The 22,173-nt window shown below is 39.0% G+C and overlaps 1 protein-coding gene across 4 annotated transcripts; it reads left to right on the forward strand.

Annotated features, from left to right (window-relative positions):
- Nucleotides 1-2,129: 2,129 nt before the first annotated feature.
- Nucleotides 2,130-14,721, forward strand: LOC129777475 (serine/threonine-protein kinase 11-interacting protein). Of its 4 annotated transcripts, XM_055783747.1 has the most exons (15): nucleotides 2,158-2,195; nucleotides 2,338-2,653; nucleotides 2,983-3,139; nucleotides 3,202-4,242; nucleotides 4,302-4,436; nucleotides 4,500-4,988; nucleotides 5,044-5,155; nucleotides 5,213-5,478; nucleotides 5,536-5,736; nucleotides 6,063-6,107; nucleotides 12,280-12,475; nucleotides 12,538-12,854; nucleotides 12,916-13,339; nucleotides 13,399-13,574; nucleotides 13,644-14,721. In XM_055783747.1, the coding sequence occupies exons 3-15, from the start codon at nucleotides 3,049-3,051 to the stop codon at nucleotides 14,189-14,191; spliced, it is 4,041 nt and encodes a 1,346-aa protein (XP_055639722.1). In that variant the 5' UTR covers nucleotides 2,158-2,195; nucleotides 2,338-2,653; nucleotides 2,983-3,048; the 3' UTR covers nucleotides 14,192-14,721. The 4 variants fall into 4 exon arrangements, with proteins under 4 accessions (XP_055639723.1, XP_055639722.1, XP_055639724.1 ...); XM_055783748.1 differs by lacking the exon at nucleotides 2,338-2,653 and having other exon boundaries at nucleotides 2,130-2,195; XM_055783749.1 differs by having other exon boundaries at nucleotides 2,163-2,653; nucleotides 6,066-6,107.
- The last annotated feature ends 7,452 nt before the right edge of the window (nucleotides 14,722-22,173 follow it).

The raw sequence follows: 22,173 nt of genomic DNA on the forward strand, positions 1-22,173 counted from the left end.
TCTCTTAGTGTGGATAGGTTCAAAACAGTATATTAAGATAAATAATTAAGAAGTTTGTCCAACTTTTCGATAAATATCACTTATTCGTTAAGGTGCCCATTTTGAATAATCAGCACTTTTTTTCATTTGCAGTTTTGTATTTGATGATGCTACTATGCACATCGTTCACTTTCTGTGAAGTTGAAAATTACATTGGTTATGGTTGAGATAGACACCTCCATTGAGCATTGAGTGCTTCGAGTTTCCTTGGTTCGTTACTCCAAGTTGTTCAAACAGTTGCGAGAATCTTGTGGCGATCAACGGCTTTGAGAGCGCATCCGCTGTCATTTGCTCCGATTGACAAATTGAGACTTGATCTTGCTTCGATCGCTCAAATCTTAGATGGCCACGTATCGATGTGTTTAGAGCGTTTCGTATCTCGCGCTGTGTATTCGGAACTCACACAGCTTTGTTTGTCTTCGAATACTCCAATTCCTTCCAGGTATTGTTTCCAAGGTCTGCCAGTCCTCGAATCCACATGGCAATCGCTAAACTCGAAAAGATGCTGGCACCGAATCACAATATCTTTGTTTCTAGCGGTTGCTCCGTCCTTGTTCTTGACTAGGTTGACGGTGGTGAAGCGCTACAGTCATCTATAAAGATCATAATGTACCTGTTTCCACAGAGAGCAGTGATTTCTATCGGTTCACAATGACGTTTCGTCTTGCTTTAACTACAGATATAGTGGTTTCCTTGTGAAATGTTGTGTATGATTAGGTCGAAAGGAGGTTCTCCAATTTCAGCGCAGACAGAGGCAGCTGGTGTTGATGGCAGGAGAACGGAGACAGTCTGTGGTGCTTTGTTGTAGATCGGTGCCAGAGTTTTTGGTAGCTTGTCTCCAGCCAAATACGTCAGTTCGGGCTATAGGTGAGGCGGCTGCTGATGATAGCTTTGGCCACCCGTAGCCGGATATTTCTGTTGTTGCTCCGGTGCGGTTTGGAATTGGTTTTCAACAGATTCAACCGGGTGGTACAGCCCTTCTTAACTTCCTCGAAATAGCGGAGGAAGCTAAGTTTGTGGTCAACCAACACTCCATGGATCTTTAGTGTTTTTCGGCGAGGGATGTTGTTTTTGTGTAGCTGGACCCTAATGTCTGTCGCTGCATATCACCATATGGCCGCTCTTCTGCGCTGAAAGTTTAAATCCTCTCTCGGACACCCACATTGGTAACTGCTTGTATCCTGATGCATTGAATCCTATGGGTGTCACCCACTGCCATCAGAAGAATGTCATCCGCGTAGACAAACACGAACACTCCTCCAGGCAGGACCAGGAACAGGTTATTATTAGCGACGAGAAAGAGGGTGACGGCAAAAACAGATCCTTGAGGTACCCCTGTTTCCTCGTGGAAAAATTGGGAGCTGATGTTACCAATTTTGACTTCAAAGGTTCGGCGTGTGGCGAAGTTTTTGATGAAGTGCAGTAATTTACCGTCAACACCCCAATCTGGCAGAGTTTTCAGCACTAACGGGATCCATGTTCTGTTGTATGCCTTTTCCAGGTCCAGAGCTATCATTTCATAATCAAGTTAGAGTCCGAGAAAGAATACCTTTTTCGTTTATTTATCTGTTCCAAAGATATTGCATGGCCTGCTATTATATACATTTCTCTACACACCAGACGCCGGCTGAGACACTTCAATCCTGATATTGGCTGTTCAAATCCATTGCTCCGTTCTTGAGTTAAATCGTGCGGAACGGACTCCAAATAATTTTTATTTATATATAGATATGCAACATTTGCCGAAAAAATGACTTTCCAATTTTCCATCTTTCCGAATGGTTTTCATAGTTTTTTTTAGCATATAAACCTGAGGCACTTTAATCCTGATACTGACTGTTCAAATCCATTGCTCCGTTCTTGAGTAAAATTGTGAGGAACGGACACCAAATATTTTTTATTTAAATAGATTGGTAAGGAAGATTCGTCAGATTGTTTATAATATATGAACTCTACTAATAAATTATGGATCTATATCACTTTCGCGTTACCAACTGGTTTATTAGGCAATCACGAACACGTTCGTTTTAGCTTCTCTGTATGAAAAGGCCCTAAACGAAATATTTCATCTTTTTGTTTTGTTTTGACATTCTCTGATAGATGACCATTCATTACCCAAAATTGATATTCGAGCCAGTCGGCCAGTCAGTGTTTAGGTAGTATTTCAGAGAAATAAATTATTGTTTGTGTTTCTTAGTTATTTATACAGTTAGATAACTACCAAAACATCAAAATAATTCTGTGGAAGTGATTCAAACGCTTTGCAAGCATTCAATTTTTACTGTTTTGTTTTTCAAGGCAACAAAACAAGGCTAGTGAGAAACGAATACAAATGAAAATACGCCTTGTCTCGATACACCAGGGATCAAATAACAAAAAGACTAATTAAGTGTCAGACAAAACCAAAACAAGCGTTGAAGAAAAAATAGTTTGGTCACAAATTGCACAGTCTTTTTCCTGGTTCCTCCTGGATCTGTTGAAAATTGACAGATTTCTCGAAATTTGTGAGCTATGCTAACCGCTTTCATATGAACTTGTGCTACATATTTCCCAACTAAGCCAGTGACGAACTGGGCCAAGATCTGAAACAACAACATCATTTATTTCGTCGTAGGTTTGTGGCTTGATTTCTTGAACAGTGAACGATTTTTGTTTTTCAATAATATTTCTTCGTTCATACAGTTTGATTCATGTTCCTAGTCTTTTTTTTCTTTATGTCGTTTGAGTTTGTTGTAATCAATATTCAATGAAGGCTGGTGATTAGAAATATAATAAGAAGTTTTGTGCATATTTTAATAAATGATATTGCTATTGACAGCGATGATTACTTGCTTACAACTTATTATATTTTTTATCATCATTATTATTATTATTCTGTTAAGCTCATTTTAAAACTATAATTGATTATATTTTTAATAATATATTATATATTATCGTACATAGTTTAAATATGAAAATATCGGAAAAATAAACAAACAAGGGAACAACTGCTATCTAAACTGCTAAACCATGGATCCTAAACAAATAACTGCACTAGCGAAGTTATTGAGAGAAAGTGGCGATAAAGTGTTGAATTATGAATACAAACTATCGCTATCAGGTAATTGCATTGATGTAAGGTGACTGTTTTCCATTAATCGTTTTCTGTATTGTTCATTACAGGATCTTTACTACGGGCATTGAATGACTCGTTTAGTTTAATTATAGATAAAAATGAACTGCTTCCGCCTCAAAGCTTTCAAGTTGTGAAACCCAACAATGCGAAATCGGGAGTATTCCGGGATATACAGTTCATATACGATTTCGTGCAGAAAACGGTCATACTGAGCTTAAACCAATTTATCAACGATGATCTGTATGAATTTGAGGTTGATATAACAAAATTCAGGAATCTTAGAAAACTAGAGATTCAAAAGATACCAATTAGCCAAATCGTAGGAATACAGCAAATCAGATCTCAAATCAATGAAATTACGTGTATCCGGAGTATATCACATGTCAAAGATATAGTTACGTCATGTGGAGGAGACAACAGCAATGGATTCACGTGGAATGAACTTCGATCAGCCAATTTTTCATATAACATGTTGGACTACATTGATAGCTCCCTTGAATTCACTCCGTGGCTGGAAAATCTTAATTTAAGTCATAACCAGATTGTTAGCGTACCAGCAATCAAGTGGCTTCCTAATTTGCGCGTCCTAAATTTGAGTTTCAATCGCCTCACTCATATTCCATCGTTTCATCAGGATGCACTGAAGAAATTGCAAGTGTTCCATATATCGAATAATTTTATCGAAGACCTGTCCGGAGTATCACGACTGTTGGGTTTAAGTGATTTGGATCTTTCTGGAAATTGTATGATCGATCATACAGTGCTGTTACCGGTGAGCACGCTATCTGCGCTCAGTTGTCTAAATCTGAAGGATAATCCGTTGGCGTGTCACCCAAAACATCGGCAAGCGACTGCTCGATATCTAAACAAAAATGTGGCCGGCAGAAAATTTTTGCTTGACGTTGAACCATTGTCGAAGTACGAGAAGACACTGGTTGGTAACTATGATAGCTATCGTGCTATTCTAGTTCCACGAAGTCCAGGCAGTGTTACCTCCAGCGCCTTCAGTACCCCAACAAATAAAAGTGTAATAAATACACCAACTGGAAGTCTTACCTCGAGGAGCAGCTTCAATATGGATTTGAGAGGTAATTCGAACAACGCTTGAAAGGATCATTTAACCCAATTGTGTTTCGCGGTCTTTCAGATGCTATGAGTGCTTCAATCGTTAGCCAAAGAAGGATAAAGGTGCGCCGAGCGGTAATTTCCGATAATGATATGGGAGATGCTAACCAGCACCTTGAATCTAAAGCGGAATCAGATACTGTGGCAAAGGGTTTAGGTAATTTATATAAACTGTTGTAACATAGTTCAAGAAGCGAACAACTTGTTGTAATTGTTACAGAAACCAATCAAGATCATTTAGAAACTAAGAAACAAATCGAGAGTCTCCGCAAACAATATGGCAGCGAATGGCTGCAAAATCAGGCCGGGGACATGGTTAAAAACGTAATCGGTTATGACTCCTCGGTCGAGAAAATCTACGAAAGTGCAATGCACTACGAAAACGAAATTCAGATTATGAAAAAAAACGACCACTCGCAAGCATCCGAGAGAGGCACCGTTGATAGTATTTTAGTGTGTAATTCTAATGAAACTGAACATAGCATCAGAACGTCAACACCCGAGGAACGCGATCGAACCGTTCTGATGGAACCATGCGGGTCACCTATAGCAAGGCAATTTGATGGCCGCGCGAATGAATCCGATTTCAAAAGCGTCAATAATGAAAGTGATTCGAATTACCAATCAGTTAACGATACCACCGGCGAAACTACGCGACATTCGCTAGATTTGAACAATATTTACGGTAACGCAGTGGAACTAGAAACAGGTGAGGACTTGGTTGGTGTGATCCTTCTCTTAATCAGTGAGTTTAATTGTTTCAGATTCAGACGATGATGACAACGCAGTCAGCTACACAGTAAAAATTAAAGGAAACTCAATGGAAATCGACCTTTCCGTTTCGGAAGCATGGATTCGTGAAAAATATAATGAGAAGTGAGTAAAGATAACTGAGCAACTCATTTACTGAGTTCTTTTTTTTTCTAATTCCAGAACGAAAACACGATGGAGTATCAAAACACTCGAAGCATGCGAACGCTCAACCTCAACCAACATAATTCTCTTGTTTGATACAATAAAGAAGGATAAGAAAATGCGAACTTATGAATCGGACGAACAGAGTTGTCAGAGGTTGGAGAAACAATTGCGGGAGATGCTGTCCAAAAGACCGCTATCAGAAATGAATCAAAAGTTGTTTAAATGTGTAGTTTGTAACGCAAAGTTTTCTAGAGAAATCGATACAAACAAGACGTTCGATGGTGGGTATGTTCCTATTGTCAACGACACCGATAACTAACGTTTACGAACTATTTCAGATCTTCAGTGTCCTGAATGCAATGGTGGTTATTGTATTGAAATTAAAGACTCTCCACCGAAGCGTTTTTTGGCAACAAATGACTCGACAAAAAGTGACATAATTGTGCGGACAGACGAAACGAATGAATCCGCTCCGGCGATGGCAGGAGCTTCAGGTCTAGGAGCAACATTCAAGAAGAGTGACTCGAAAAGTAGCATCGGTATGTCGAATTCAGTGAAATTCTCAATGGAGTTCAGGGTTGGTTCATGTTTGCGTTATGATGTTGTTGGCGATGGATTATTTTCCAAATTACATAATCATATTGTGTTAATTTTACATCATACACACCCACATTAAAATACACCTTTTGTATAAATGATTTAGTTTACTGCTATCATACGCAAACAATATGTACTTCAATGGACTATGCTATTCGTTATTGTCATCAATTCAAGTTCAAATACTTATACTAATCTACTAACATTGTATGCTTCCACTGGACACGTTTGATTTTGGATGGAATACACGACAAACCTGTACAATTAGTAGTACTATCAGATGCATGGAGGTCACCGATCATTTATAAACCGAGTAAGCTGAACTATTTCTTTGCACTTTCATAAAAATGGAATTATTTTTTTTCCTTGAAGTGGAGCGCGGTCATTATGTATCGTGAAAATGTTTGAGCGTTTGAACCATGAACATTTTGGATCACTTTGTTTAATCAACCGATAATTTTCCTGTGTGTTGTCACCAAAGCCTCAAACATTATCGCATTTCCTGTATATAGTAATTTTTCCAGAGAGCTGTTTGTTAGATATAGGTCTGGCTAAAATAACTGCCGTGGCAGTTTCATAGATTACCAAAATCTTCCTCGGAGTTGCAAGCGACGACCATATCATCAACGTATATAGAGATGAGGTCAACTTTCTGTCATGGTTGCGGATATACAGACACTTGTTGGCATCAGCCCGGTGGAAGCTTGAAAACTCCGTCGATCTTCTTATTCCACTCTCGAGCGGACTGCTTGAGTCCGTAAATGTCCGCGTTATGTTGGAGTGCAAATCCTAATCGGTACATGTCTCGATGGGTAAACGGTTACTGGCCAGTTTTCAGAAAACAAACGCAGCGCTGCGCTTCAGTTTTATTTTCAACAGCGCGCGCTCAAAGAAAACTCTTATTCTATCTTGGTGCGAAGAGCACAAAATTCATAAGCATGACAGCGCAAAATGTACCCGGCGCAGAACTCAGATACTAAACATTCCTTCTCACTTGTGTGATGCGCGTCTCATTCTATATACACACACATACACATCAATTTCTAGCGCCCGCTTTGTCTTCGTTCGTTCTAAGCAAAGCATAAAAACAACAGCGCGCCCCTATTTGAACCACATACGCTTGTGTGAAGAAAAATATCTCAAAAGAGAGAGCAATCCAGTTTCAAGCGCGGTATAGAAATACGGCGCAAGCACGGCGCAAATTCCAGCGTAAAACTCAGCTTAACACTGGGCGCAAATCTCTGCGTTTTTGTATATTTTTGCGCAGTTTTTGTATATAGATATACACAGTTGCAGCATTTCTTTGCGCTTCTAGACAACAGAGCCTTGTGGCTCCTAGTCCGAGTCCGTGTCTGGATCTACTTTTACATTCGTAATTTGAAGTCGGTGTTGGTCATCGGTGAGGAAGCTCGGTCCCACGGCTGCCGTACGCTACAGGCGGCAATACTCCACTGTGGTTTGCCTCAGTCAAGGGAAAAGTCCGCCAACGCCAGCAAGATTCCCGGAGAACTCACGTCGGTGAAAGGAACGATGTGAACATGCGAACATCAGGCTGCTCCATCGTTCCATCACTGGAGCTGCAACGTCATCGATTCGTGAGTACCCTGAAACTTGTGTGCACACGAACCTCTCCACAGTAGGGAAAACATTTATACAGTAGGGTACACATATAGTAGGGTTAAGGGTGACGGCAGCGTTAGGAGATAGTATTACGGAATGGGAAACTATGGATCGGACCGCACTCGATGACACCTTCACCATGTACGACCGCTTGTTTTCCGTCCGCCAGGATAACGAATTTAACTTCACTTTCACGCAGTTCTCGGAAAAAAAATTGATCAGCAACGCCGAAATCTACAATCCATGGTTTGGTTCTACTGCTTGCTATAACTCTTCCTGCAGCAAGGTCGAAGGACACGGACCCCTTGTTGGAGGATTTCTCAGTAATTTTGGTTCCCTTCTCTGAGTCACGACTCACGAGTTCGAACTTCCGACATTCGCTCTGCATGTGTCCCAGCTTTTTGCAGTGGTGACAAACGATTTTTATTTTCCAACCGTTGTGGCTGACTTCAACTTGAACTGGAACCTTGCCGTTTCGCCGCTTCGTCGAGCAGCTTCCGCTTGACCAACTCCAATGTTAGTTCGTCGTCGGAACGACTTTCGAGGGCTGTGGTTAAAGTGTCGAATGAGCTAGGAAGACTCCTTAGGATCATCGCAACCGTAATGTTTTTTTTCCAGTTCTTGGCCAACGTTGGCCAGACGGAGATAACTCCTCCATCTCGAACAGAAACTCCGCCATATCTTCGCCGTCGACGAAACGTTTGGCGCAAAAACGTTTTAAGAGCGACATGACTAAATAGAGTAGCCAGTCGATAGGAGCAATAGCGTTGTTCAATAACTCAAAGTTACAACGCCTGAGATGTTGTACTGAACTACCTCATACAGATTTATATCTATTTATTTATTTGCCAACAGATTACAATAATTATCCCAATGACATGAAAGTTACGACACTACACATATTAATTAAAAACTACGGAAACAACTCTTTTTGCAACTTGAAACATTAAAGTCAAACACATCGTAGTATCTGTTGAAGACACGGCACATCCTTCGCATGGGCTCGTTAAATCCATAATTTGTTTGCGAGGGATGGGCGCATAAGAAAATATGAGAGCCTAAATTACGGCGGCGGATGTTTATGTTAAGACAGCTTAACAGCGAAGTACAGTCGATGTTACCTTGAAGTAGGTCACCAATGAAGCATGCCATAGTGATGTTACGTCTTGTCTCCAGTGATTCCAAGTGTATTAACATGCAACGACTTTTGTAGCTGGGCAAGTTGTGGACGTCATTCCAAGGAAGATACCTCAGAGCGAAACGGATAAACTTTCGTTGGATTGCTTCGATACGGTTCACCTCGTTTTGGTAGCATGGGCACCACACTACAGCCGTATATTCCAGTATTGGTCGAACCAAAGAACAGTACAAAGCCTTAAGGCAATATATATCCTTGAATTCTTTGGCGAAGCGGAACATGAACCCGAGTTGAGATGAAGCTTTCGACACCACGTAGGCGACGTGGTCCTTGAATGTAAGCTAGTCCGCGTCATGTTTTTTCTTGCTTGGTGCCGCACTGATATGTGTGTGTGTGTGGTGCTGTGCAATACATCGAGTGTTGAGATACAACACAGAACAAGCACGCGCGTTACGCTGGAGGAACGAATACGAAAAGCTAAGTCATTCTCATTTTGTCTCTTTCTCTTTATTTTCGCTATATATCGAATCTTCTGACGATAAAAGTTTTTTTCTATGTGCAATTCACGAGCAGAATGGCTGAAGGTGGCCGTACACTGTTTGTCCGGAGGTCGGGTGTTTGACGTTTTTTGGCAGATAGAGTTTGGTTTGAAATTTGTACAAACACTATTTTATTTACCACTCCACAATTATCAACAGTGGTAAACAATGTCAAACATCGAACATGTTACTACGTTGAGACGGCGAAGTTCCTTTAGGAACGTTGGTACCATTTGAGAAGAAGTTAACCATGTACCGACAGGTTCGAAGAACAGACCAAAAGATTATTATAGGCATCCAATAACTGAATATTTGCTTGTCGTGTTTTGTATCGAATATATTTGATTAGTACACGTTGGTCAAATTTTGTCTGTCAAAAGGAGTCAAATATTTGGCTTCGGCCGAACAGTGCATGAGTGTAAAGAAACATTGCATCAAGTGTTCTCTAATGTGAATCTTATGGCCGCATTTACATACACCATCAACATTGACATCAATGTCCAATAGGATTCACCAAAGAAAATAGTTGACGTTACTGTGTATTGGTCACATTTTAATGTTTTCACTATAGTGGCTTTTCTGCTTTTTTTTCTAAAGGCATTTATTTGGTCGGTGTTAAGTCAGAGCGAACCAAGTCGCAAAATTAGAAATTTCGAGTTATTGATCACATTAGGTTAAACATTTCGTAAGCTACATTACACATTTGTCAGATTTGGAAAATCACGCGTATAGCAGGAATAACTTATCGAAATTGTTCTGAACGTTCAATGAAAACCCCTTATAGCATCAAACCTTAAACTCGTTTTTCTCGAAATCATAAAAATGTCACATGGTCCGGTCTGACTTAACACCGACCATTTGTTATAGGAATTGCGTGTCAAAACGAAATATTATTACATGCGACTTGACATAAAATATATCTTCGGCTGTTTTTTGATATTCTCCATCATTCGAATCTAGGAATATCGTTTCGTCGAGTCATTGAGAGTTCGCGATTATAGAATCACATCACTTACTGCTGTTCTATTTTCCATTTTTTTGGTGTATAGTTGTATTAGTTTGTATGTATTTTTGTATCTGATGTAGTCGGTTTGTTGTTCGTTTTTAGAATCACATTACTTACCGCAGTGAATCCTGATTTTTCTCAACCATTTCCACTAACAACTATCCCTTCCATGAAAAACGCTAGGGAACCACGCTATAGAGGCGACCCTTTTGGCCTTCGGGCGGCGAATATAATACTAACATTCCTTCTCTTCCTCTGGTGACTGTAAGGACGTGGCCGGTGTCGTTATGGGCCATTTAAAGCTCGAATCACCGAAAATTTCACAACGAGAATGATTTGCTAGTCCCAAGCGTCATTCTGTGTGTTCTTTATGCAATTTGGTTAGTTCAGGTCAATCACGGAGGGCTACTACGAATTGTAGTCTACCCAAGCTCAAGCTCAAGCTCAATACGTTTTAGGAGCGACACATTCGACGAGGCTAACGGTTAACGGTTAACGGCTAACGTCATAGCGGTTAACGTCCCGCGACAAATTGCATTACAAATTTCGTTACAATGGCGGCGTCATGGTGTCACTTGCGGTCCCGGTTTCACTTGGCCAGCGTTGCCTCCATCCTAAGTTTGGTTGAATGGATCTGACATGTTCACTCCGGCGTTATTTGCAGAGGTCCCACAGTGATTGTGATTGATTCACAATACAAAAAAAGAAAAGCTATGTTCAGCGGCACGCGATTTTATCTAATGTATTTCGACCATTTATCAAGCGTTTGGGTCTCCAAGATGTTGGAGACCTCTCCATTGAGTAATAAAACATGAATATTTCTATTTTGATCAATGGTTAATTTATTATTGCTAGAGTAGCCTGATTGGCGAAAGCGTCCGTGATGGAATGTGTGGGATGTAGAATGTGGGCAACAAATGATCAGTGTGATCGGGTGATGGGAAATGTAATAACAATGCGTGTATTATTTATGGTGCGATGTCTATAGTCGTCACATAAAGTGGCTCAACGAAAACAGCAAATACCAAATCGAACCCAAATATACGCAGCTAATGTCGAACTTAGTTGAACTAGAAGACATTAACGACCTTTCTTGCCGGCTCAATTTCATGGATGAACAAGAAGATAAATATGAAACGTGGCGAATAGATTTTGCCACCGGTTCCGCAAAAGAAAGCACAGTATCAACGATATGTAACTTGTGGGAGAAAATCTTTGGAGTGCCTTTGATAAGCTGTAATAACAATAGTAAATGCAATAATAGTGGTAATGATAACAACAACAGTACGGCTAGCGATCAAGTTGATGATAGTAATAGTGTCAGTAATAACAATAACTGATACATGTCGTCGTCTTTGGTTTGGTTACTTTAAGTGCGATTCACATGAATATTTCTATTTTGATCAATGGTTAATTTATTATTGCTAGAGTAGCCTGATTGGCGAAAGCGTCCGTGATGGAATGTGTGGGATGTAGAATGTGGGCAACAAATGATCAGTGTGATCGGGTGATGGGAAATGTAATAACAATGCGTGTATTATTTATGGTGCGATGTCTATAGTCGTCACGAAACAATTACCATTTTCGCTTCACACCAATAGAATACAAAACACAAATTTCGATCACATTACGGTCTGCTGTATTGGCAACATGTGTCGTGTATCGATAGAATAGGAATACTCTTAAGCCTGAAAATGGTTACTGTGTAATTTACAACAAAAATTGTCGTTAGACAAATAAATGTACACGAACAAATTCGGCTCTGTTACAGTTGAATTGCTAAATGAGCCTAATAAAATAAACAGATGGAATAAAAAAACGCGAATTTCATTTGGAGTCCAAATGAAATTCGCGTTTTTTCAATTTAATTCTCATATGTTCTACAGTGACAACGTGGTAAGCGTTGTTAATCCAAATTTTGCGATTCCTTTTTAATTTATTTAGGTAATTAGGTATCCACGATGTTGTTAATGGAATAGAACTTCTAATACTTGCGGCATGATTAATGAAAGTTTTAAAAAACTTCCATGTTCCAAAGTTCATAAAGTTGTTTTTTTTTGTCATATAAAAAGTCATAAATTCAACCGTATTTTTTAACAATTATATATTAATACTCTTAAGATGCTTTTAAATACAATTTCAACTGTGTTTATATAGTATCATCGTCTACTTCAAATTTTAGGATCTGCTGGCTCGTTGAACGATTCTTCTTCCTGCTCCCGGATCTCTCAAACGAGTAGTTCGTGTGATTCGAACCAAAGCGTTGCTGGCAGCACTAATTCAGAGCGGGATAGAGATCTTGATTTATTGGGGAATGAAAGCGACATCGAAATTCTTAGTAATCCTAGCCAAAGTAGTATAGAAGTTCTGTCACGTGGGTAAGTAGAAACTCTATAATCGCCTGATTAATGTTCGGATTTTGATTATTTTTTTTTCGTAGGTTTATCCCTAGCAGAAAACACTCCGAGGATAATCAAAGTATCCAAGTGAAAGATGAGGAAACAATGCATGATGACAGTGCAACGACGCTTATCAGCCAAGAAACGTCCACCCATGATCTTATGACAAACCCAACGAATAGCGATATTCCCAAGATAGAATGCCCGAGCAACACGGTGAATACAGACGTTACGCTCAACACAACCAAATCGGTACTCTCTCAGAAGAAATCTTTCCTAACAGGAGTTAACCTCACAGAAAGTAGTTCTTCCGGTTCCGTTACGGATAGCGTGTGCACAGCGTATGAATCAATCAAAGGTATGGCAAATTTCTGATGATGGACTATTAGATCAATTACATCTGAGTCTTGCATTTCCAGAGCAAAAACAGGGAACTTCATCGGGCTCGAAATCAGATGGCGACATATCGAAAAAAGATGCACAAGCGGAAAAATCTGTCGCTAAACTGGAATCCTCGATGATCGGCACCATGCTTGGCGGCATCATTCAATCCACCAACATGTTAATGTCGCGAACTCCAAAATTGAATAAGGCGGATTCTTCGTTGAAGTTAACATTCGAGCCCATGCGATACTCTTACACAGATTTTGCCAACGTAGATCATCGCTTGAAGCTGTATCTGTACCAGAATCTGTTCGAAGATGCGAACGAATCGTTGAAGTGGCTGGTGTCGTGTGTCATTTTCAATGAAAATCAGCTGGACGAATGGCCCACTGGTTTCGATGGATTATTCATCATGTCCACGACTAAGTTCTATGTGATGAAAAAAGTCGCTGCAGAGAAGTGAGTCTTGTTTGTATATCAATTTTCATACGTATTCGATAATGGAATTCTATTTCCAGTGATGATCCATCTACATGGCTGAAGAAACATATTTCTGGAACAATAGATAGAGTCGGGATCGCACAAGTTCTACCATGGAAGATTGGGATGAAGTTTTACATCAGTGCCATTGGTGGAATTCATATAATTTTACAAGATATTCTGAGGACTGACTGTCTGATATTATTTTTCGCTGGTGTGTTACGATTTTGCATCGAAGCTTCGTAATGTAACTAACTTATAACATTGAGTGCTGTTTTTTCAGATAATCCACTCCCGGAATACTGCACATTTGACTCTCAATCGTCGGAGATATTGATGGGAAAGCTCAATAAGGCAACAAAAGGAGACATCGTTAAAATTCTAACGATGGTAAACTTTTGCGACGTCCTATCCGATGATGTGCTGCAGAGCATGCAGATGTCTACCTTGTTATTGACCGACAATCATCTGTATCTGGCTACTGACATAAAGTGGCTCAACGAAAACAGCAAATACCAAATCGAACCCAAATATACGCAGCTAATGTCGAACTTAGTTGAACTAGAAGACATTAACGACCTTTCTTGCCGGCTCAATTTCATGGATGAACAAGAAGATAAATATGAAACGTGGCGAATAGATTTTGCCACCGGTTCCGCAAAAGAAAGCACAGTATCAACGATATGTAACTTGTGGGAGAAAATCTTTGGAGTGCCTTTGATAAGCTGTAATAACAATAGTAAATGCAATAATAGTGGTAATGATAACAACAACAGTACGGCTAGCGATCAAGTTGATGATAGTAATAGTGTCAGTAATAACAATAACTGATACATGTCGTCGTCTTTGGTTTGGTTACTTTAAGTGCGATTCACATACAACATCCACGTCACGTTCACGTTCCGTCCCGTCACGTTGCGTCAATTATTCTTCCAAGCAGTTCTTATGCAAACATTCACATACACCGGCAACGGCAACTTCGACTTGCCGTTGCTGGGATATGTGAATGCTCCAATAAGAATTTCATGGTAGAATAATTGACGCAACGTGACGTGACGGAACGTGAACGTGACGTGGATGTTGTATGTGAATCGCGCTTTAGTCTTAATACTGTGAGGCCCCTTCGATTGAGTGTAAGATATGACGTTCAATGTTGAAGTGATATTAGATCTAATCGTGTGTATAAAAGTATGTTGTCATATTCGTTTGTCGTTTAGGTAACAAATCTAAAACAGTTATTTTCCTTTTAATTATTCACGCATGCAGTAACAAAACAATTGCGATTGTGATTCATAGTTATTCAGAATTGACAGAATAAATTCTACCGTGTGATGATAAATAAAATATAATATACAAACAAATCACCCCGACTTGTTTTGTGCTTTATTTTTCTTGTGACATATTTATTGTTGTCCAAGATATCAAATGGTTTTTACAGTGAAAATTGAACGCAGTGCTATATTCCAACACAAATTCCTCCACCAATACTCCTGAAGGTCATCAAATCAAACAGAATGTCAGATCGACCATGTTCCGATAGAAGGTAAGGCATTCCTCGGACATAACTGTCGTCAGAATTTATCGAGGCACACTATTTCAGATAATTCTTACAAATTTAACTTTTTAACTTTCAAGTTATACTTATGACAGACATACAGCTGTACTTGCGTTGTACTTCGAAAATTGTATGTCTGTCACCATGTACAGCGCTAGAACCATGCAAGCAACTCGGTACAATCGCTGTACCTGTACCGACCTATTTTACCGCTGTACATGGCTACAGTTGTAGTGTGCGCAGCGCCATAGACGGTTAGTGGTGGGTAGCATGAACAAAACGAATCAAAACATTTGGTATACTTTTTTTTCAATGACTTTCTCTTGAGTTAATAACTCAGATTGGAAACATATTTGTTGTGTTCGATAGTTTAGACGCCAAATAAAAACCTTTTTCATTGAAATATTGGTGAAAATACAATGCAATAAATTCAAACATCTGATTGTCAGTCTGACATGCGGTACAATGTACAACTAAAGTATGTGTGTCATGCTATCGTGGTACCTGTACAACGCTGTACACGTACAGCGCTAGTACAGTTGTATGTCTGTCCATGGTATTAGGTTGCTTCTTGTCGCTTCGATGGTTGGTTGAGAAAAAAGAGCGAATTGGTGATATAGGGTAGATAGGGGCAATATGACCGGGCGGTGCGTTTGGGCTTGTTATTGAACCAATAACATTTATTTTCCAAAAATTGTGTTAGAAATATTCTTATTAAGTATCTCCGTGACTAGAGGCGAATGAACTGAAAAGTTTAAAGCCTCTTTAATCCAACATCATCATCATCATCTCCGTGAAAACCACATTCGAATTCAATTGTTTTATACAGATATTGGAACAAATCTCACATTGACTGATTATGGCGAAAACCATATAAGAAAAGCAGTCAACAAAATAAGTTCTGTATGCTTCATACTGAAATTTATGACTCTGCTCTTTATGTCAATTCGTACTGGTATTATTTCTGAACATTTCCACTGATTTATTGCACTGCTTTGCCGATTCATTTAAAGGATTAGTTCATTTTTATTTATTCATTTATTTTAGCTTAATGTCTTTACAACATGGCCTGATTCACATTTTTTCTCCAATTAACTCGGTTCGTGGCTATCTCTCTTCAATTCCGCGAGCACCCCGTGCTCATCATGTCATGCTCCACTTGGTCTAACCACCTTGCTCGTTGTGCTCCTCGTCGTCTCGTACCAGTCGGATTCCCGATTTTGCAGGATAGTTGTCCGACATTCTTGCAACATGTCTTGCCCAGCGTATCCTTCCAGCTTTGATCACTTTCTGGATACTGGGTTCGGCGGTGAGTCACGTGAGTTCGTGGTCTATCCTTCGCCTCTATACGTCGTCCTCCTGTACACCACCGAAGATGGTTCTCAACACCCGCCGTTCAAAGACTCCGAGTGCTCGCAGGTCCTTTTCGAGTATTGTCCACGTCGCGTGCCCGTAGAGGACAACCGGTCTTATGAGGGGGTTTGGTACAGGGAATATTTCGCACGACTGCTAAGTCTGTTTGACCTTAAGTGTTTGTGGAGACCATAGTAGGTACGACTCCCATTGATTCATTTCTATTGAGCGTAAATGTACGGGGCGGAATGGCCATACCTGCTTGGGGCAGTATGACAATGTATTTTTTCTACATAACCTGAAAATACAGCTGTCAACATTTGTAAGCATAGTTGGAAATAGCTAGATGTGGGATCATGGTGCTGATTTATACCAGAACATCCGATCGTAAAAAGTGGTTACAGAACGGCTTGAACGCGGCTATCGAAGCGGCGAAGAGTGTTACGTCAGTGCGACATGCATTCTTAGTACATTGTGTCCCGCGAGAAACACTTGAACTTTATTTACATTGTGCAGATCTTTTGCAGCTCTAGCTGCTCGGATCATTTGGTAATGTTTTTACGACGGAGTAATATTCTCGCTATGGAACAACGGTTCTACGGTGTTACGACAAGAGAAATCTGGAAGCTGGCGTATGATTTGGCCGAAAGAAATGATATTACTCACACTTTCAATAACCCAAAGCCGGAATAGATTGATTGGCTGGTTTTCGAAAGCACCACTCACAACTCTCTCTTCGGACATCAGAAGCAACCTCCGCCGCCAGGGCACAAGGATTCAATTGCATTGCAGTCGGGAAATTCTACGATTTACTGGAGGACGTACAGCAGAAATACAGCATTTCACCAGTAAGACAATTCAACGTCGAAGAGAATTCAGTCATTCCAGTAACTATCTCTTATCAATAGTAGAAGCAAGTAAACTAAAAATTATTATCTTCATTCAACAGGTGCAGACCAGAAATTCCAAAATTCTAGCAATGTGGGCAAAAAGACAGAAGAGCGATATAACTTCAGCTGAGCGCTGAGTGCTGAACACGATCATAGAATCTTTGTCTCTATGTTGCTACGGTCGGCACAATTCAGTTCCTCTACGGGCGGCGATGGATGGATCCAACGCTATCGATGCTACTAGTGGGTACATAACGGCACAGATATTCTCTGTTCCTGCTTTGAGTAACGAAAAATTGCAGTCCAATTACTTCGATCACATTGTTATATGTTGCACATGTTACCTGAATGAAACCCAATGAAATATACGTGATAGTTGCAAAATATTTATCCCTTTTATGAACTTGTTACTTTATTTCCAAACGAAAACATGCTCAAAAGATTGAATCAACTAACATGGTCACATTGCCCCGCATGGTGGGCCATTTTGCCTCGCAGTGATTTCGATCGACGGAAATGGAACACATTTTTAAAAGTGTAATTTTTCCACATAAATCTTTTTTAAAGCATATTCATACAATTTACATCGATCAATAAGGTTTCAAATCGTGAGGTTTAACATGTATCATAATTCATAAATGTTTCTACGTGGTTTAGGATGTTCCGTTCTTAGGGGGACCATATTACCTCTATCTACCCTACATTTTTTAGAATATTTGCTATAAAATTTTGGTATGCAACAAAACAATCTACATCATTGCGGCTTTCAAGCCGGTAGGGAAACTAGGGATACTACATCTATCCCACCTTGAACAGCTTTTACTATATTATTATATCAAGGCTTTTCCTTACATTCTATTAGCGAATTCGTTTTTGTTTAGTTTCAACCCCAGTGCCACACTAACTGCTTTCTTTCTTTCTTTATTTTTAAGAGGCTTTAAACTTTGCAGTTCATTCGCCTCTTATCACTAACTGCTGTCAAAACGTTTTTATACACTCAGTTTCAACCTAGTGTCGCTCTAGGTTCGCCCCGAAAGCTGTTAGTATCGCACTGCAAATTTGAAAAAAAATAAAACAATTCAATACTAAAGTAAAATGTATGAACGATATGTTCCGATGAACAATTGCAAATATAAATATATATAGAAGGTGCATTTGCATATAAAAGTAAAATTCTGATCATACGCGAGCGTAACATGAGCAAATTTATAACACATGCGAATTGGGGCCCTTTTGGTATTAACAAGTTCTTCCGCACAATAACTCGATGTTGATAATTCCTTAATGTTTTCCTTCGTTGATCGTATTGTTTTCACATATTCACGTCGGAGAGCCTTAACGCTCTTCGTTGGCAGAGGCATTTGGTTTAATGTAATACTTTTCCGTTTACTGTTTTTGTAAGCATAGGCAGCCGTGGCAGTGTTCCGAGCTCTGCAATACAATTTTCTTACCCAATGTTAAAGTTGCTAAAACTAACATTATAGACCCATTAAACGTAGAAATAATAATTGTATTGATATCAACACAATTTTATTCTATTGATTTTAATGACATAAAACGCTATGACACAGGAATAACATTTTATTGAGTGGTTTTTGTAGCTGTTTCGATGAAGTTGTCTGGCATCAGTGTCGAAAAAATAACGATGCTTTCACCAATACAAACAAAACCATTGCCGAAGATTGAAAAATGAAATTTTAACTTTCAGAGCACTAGCTCGAGTTTTCCGACGTTTTTCACTATACAGTGCGACAGCAGATGAAAATTTAATATCTTGTGAGTAATCGATTAGAGTTTGGTTGATATTACTTGATGGAAAGTGTGCGAAAACGATCATTTTCTTCACACTGTTTCGCAAAATTATTGATTTTCGGGCGAGGGGTGAGGGAGGGAGTTGAAAGAAATGAGCGCCATTGTGGCAGCCAATTATGGCTAGCCACATTCACCTTAAAACGCGTTATCGAAAAAAGAGGTGATCACATCGAAAATGTCCTAAAATAAGCTTTATTTTCGTTTTTTAGAAATAAAAATCGGTTCACTTTTGTAGAAGTTATTAAAATTTGTTGTGTGAGCGTTTAATCTGAAAGACCCTGTATATCTAAAACCATTGTTCATGAGCATCTGGTGAGTCTTGGTTACGTAAATCGTTACGATGTGTGGATTCCACGCAATTTGACCGAAAAATCACATTTCTTCATAAACGCAACGATATTTTCGTTTGATGTAAATCGTGACGGGTGGTTAAAATTGATTAACATTGAGCGAAAAAAAACTAGTGATAAACGGAACGATTCTTCTTTAGCTAACTGCAAAGCTAGCTAGTTTGCACCTAGAAATCAGTGAATAAATTCCCACGAGTACTGCTCGCAACTGGGCAAATTAAAGGTAGCATACTCTCATGGGCAATTAATTCGACTTTAAGGACAGCATAGAAACTATTTGAACAGACGAGAAAGATTTCGGTGAGTGAAAGTTCCCCAGGTGAACTAAAATAGCTATGCGAGTAGACGTTGGCGATGCCATATTTTACACTATAAAGGATTGATCTTGAATGGAATCGATAACACAAGGTCCTACTGTTTGTATCAATTCCAGTAGATTTTTGAGTAGGGGTATAACCAGTGTTGCCACACGTACAGATTTATCTGGGAAGGTACAGATTTTTTCGTTATTTTTGGTACAGATTCTGCACTGTACAGAGTACAGATTTTCGCAAAAAGTACAGATTGGTACAGATTTTTTTCCGCGGGTGAAATTTCTCACATTTGAACAAAGCTACATTAAGGTAAATAATTACTTTTACGCAGCAGTATCGCTTGGTGCGGCAGCTCGAAACTTTTAATAAATGATAGTATGCAATCTAGATTCAGAAAAACTATCTATAAGCATCATTAAACACTCGAATGATGAATGAAATGTAAATATGGTATTTGTAGTAAATAAATGAGTATTTCTTATGCTAATAAAATGGAATTCCCTTCAACGAATATTTTCGATGGTACAGATTTCTGGTACAGATTTTTGGAAGAAAAAGGACAGATGAGAAAGATTCTTAACCCTTCTGGTACAGATTAAAATGTAGCAACACTGAGTATAACCATAGTATATAAGGTACTAGAACGAGAATAGAATTTCACATTAAAGGGTACTCTTGATTGAACACTCTTGTAACTGATATTACAGATTACCAGGTTATCTAGCATTTTTGTCTATTTGTACATAATTCTACAGACACCAAGAGGTTTTTTGAAGGAAAAACATACATCGTTATCTTCCATGGTAATCCGATCTCAACAACTTTCCAACGAGTTTAGTAGTTTGTTCGAAAGTTTCCTCTCGATTCCAAGCGAATTGATGCTACCTTAATAATTTCTAATTGTCGACGAGCCGCACATCTTTCTAGAAATTGACACGGTGGATATTATTCTCGAGTCCTATCTTCGGTATGGCTTATTTGTAACTCGGTATCTTGATGTCGTTGAATGCATATACAGGCTTTATCCGGATTACTTAATGAGCCTCATCCGAGCCCCTTTCGACCAATGAAATGTGGTTTAACGATGTGTAGAAGTTTAGTTTGAATTTGCATAAGAATATATTGTACAAGGTGTAAGATATTATGAAAATCCCACAAGCTATGAACTTTCAGAAAGAAATCTATCAACAGGAGAATATTATCATTGCGCTGTCTCACTAGTAAAGCAAAACATATCTATTTCCCAGATTAGTTTACGGGCGAAACCAACAGCCGTCATGCTGCTGGCTAGATTCATTTCATCGCATCGATATCGTGTGTTATCGGCAACGTTTCATTCTAGACGATGATGGTGCCTATCCACTAAAATGCAATTCATGTTTACGTCATTTGTTTGCCACACCTGCATCAGGTTAACTAAATTGCGGTCTGTGGTATTGCAAATCGCAATGTCCGTATTAGATTGCTTAGTCTGTTTAGCGCGGGTGTAGAAGCCAGTCGATATCCGACGAAGGATATACTGTAGGTATAGAAAGGAAGCACGATACCCAATGGTAGCTCTATTTTGCAGAAAATGTATTGTAGTTCATGTCTTTCAAAAAAATATAAATACTTTCACAAAGTCTTGATAGTTTAATCAGGCGGAGTCACGTTATTATTTTGTTTATATAAACTAAATGTTTGTCATAGAACGATGCAGCAATATGGATATTTTGTTTAATCATCATACTTGAAATTTGAAATAACTTCTTTCGAAACATTGCTGCTAACGTTTCATGTATTATCAACAGCAGAATCGGCAGAATTTTTTCAATTGCGGAAGGATGCTGCTAAATCGACCTCTACATTCTCTAAACCCATCCTAAAATATGAGTAATATGAGTCTCATCATTGCCCTAAATTAATGGAGGAAGGGATGTGATAACTATTAACTGCTACTTGCGTTATTATTTTCTAGCTTTTAGCAAATTAAACCGTTTAACTTAAAAGGTTTTTTTTACTTTTTTATTCTCAATGATTTGGACATGAGACGGGTCATCGCAAAGTTCGTACCAAATTAATCCATTTCGATCAAAACAGCATCGCATTAATCTTGCTAAGGGACTATTAGATGCAGTTCAGTCAAAATGTACATAATGTATGCAGAAGAAGAAAAAATCGTATGTTTTTTTTTCGAGAATTTGGTGGACTAACACAATTTTTGCTAACTCAGTCAACAGCAAATCTAATTAACCTTATCAACCAATTTTCATTTTATCCCTATGGTGTTCTTGTAGAACCTTGTAGAACCTTGTAGAACCTTTAATGATCGCACCGAGATCAAAAGACGTTGAGTTGCTTTGACGAAAAAAATAATTTATGGATTTCAAAAAAGTTCCAAAAACAATTTGTTTGCAGTGTTTTAGAAAATCATCTGCAGTATTGCAAATATTGCAGTAAGTTCTAATATTTGTAGATTTTTTAGCCTAGTATATCTGCAAAAAATCTATGAACGTTTCATATTGATACGTTTAGTCATTTTTTAGACCATCGATCAAAG

This window comes from Toxorhynchites rutilus, chromosome 3 (genome assembly GCF_029784135.1).
Source record: "Toxorhynchites rutilus septentrionalis strain SRP chromosome 3, ASM2978413v1, whole genome shotgun sequence".
NCBI classification, from domain to species: domain Eukaryota; kingdom Metazoa; phylum Arthropoda; class Insecta; order Diptera; family Culicidae; genus Toxorhynchites; species Toxorhynchites rutilus.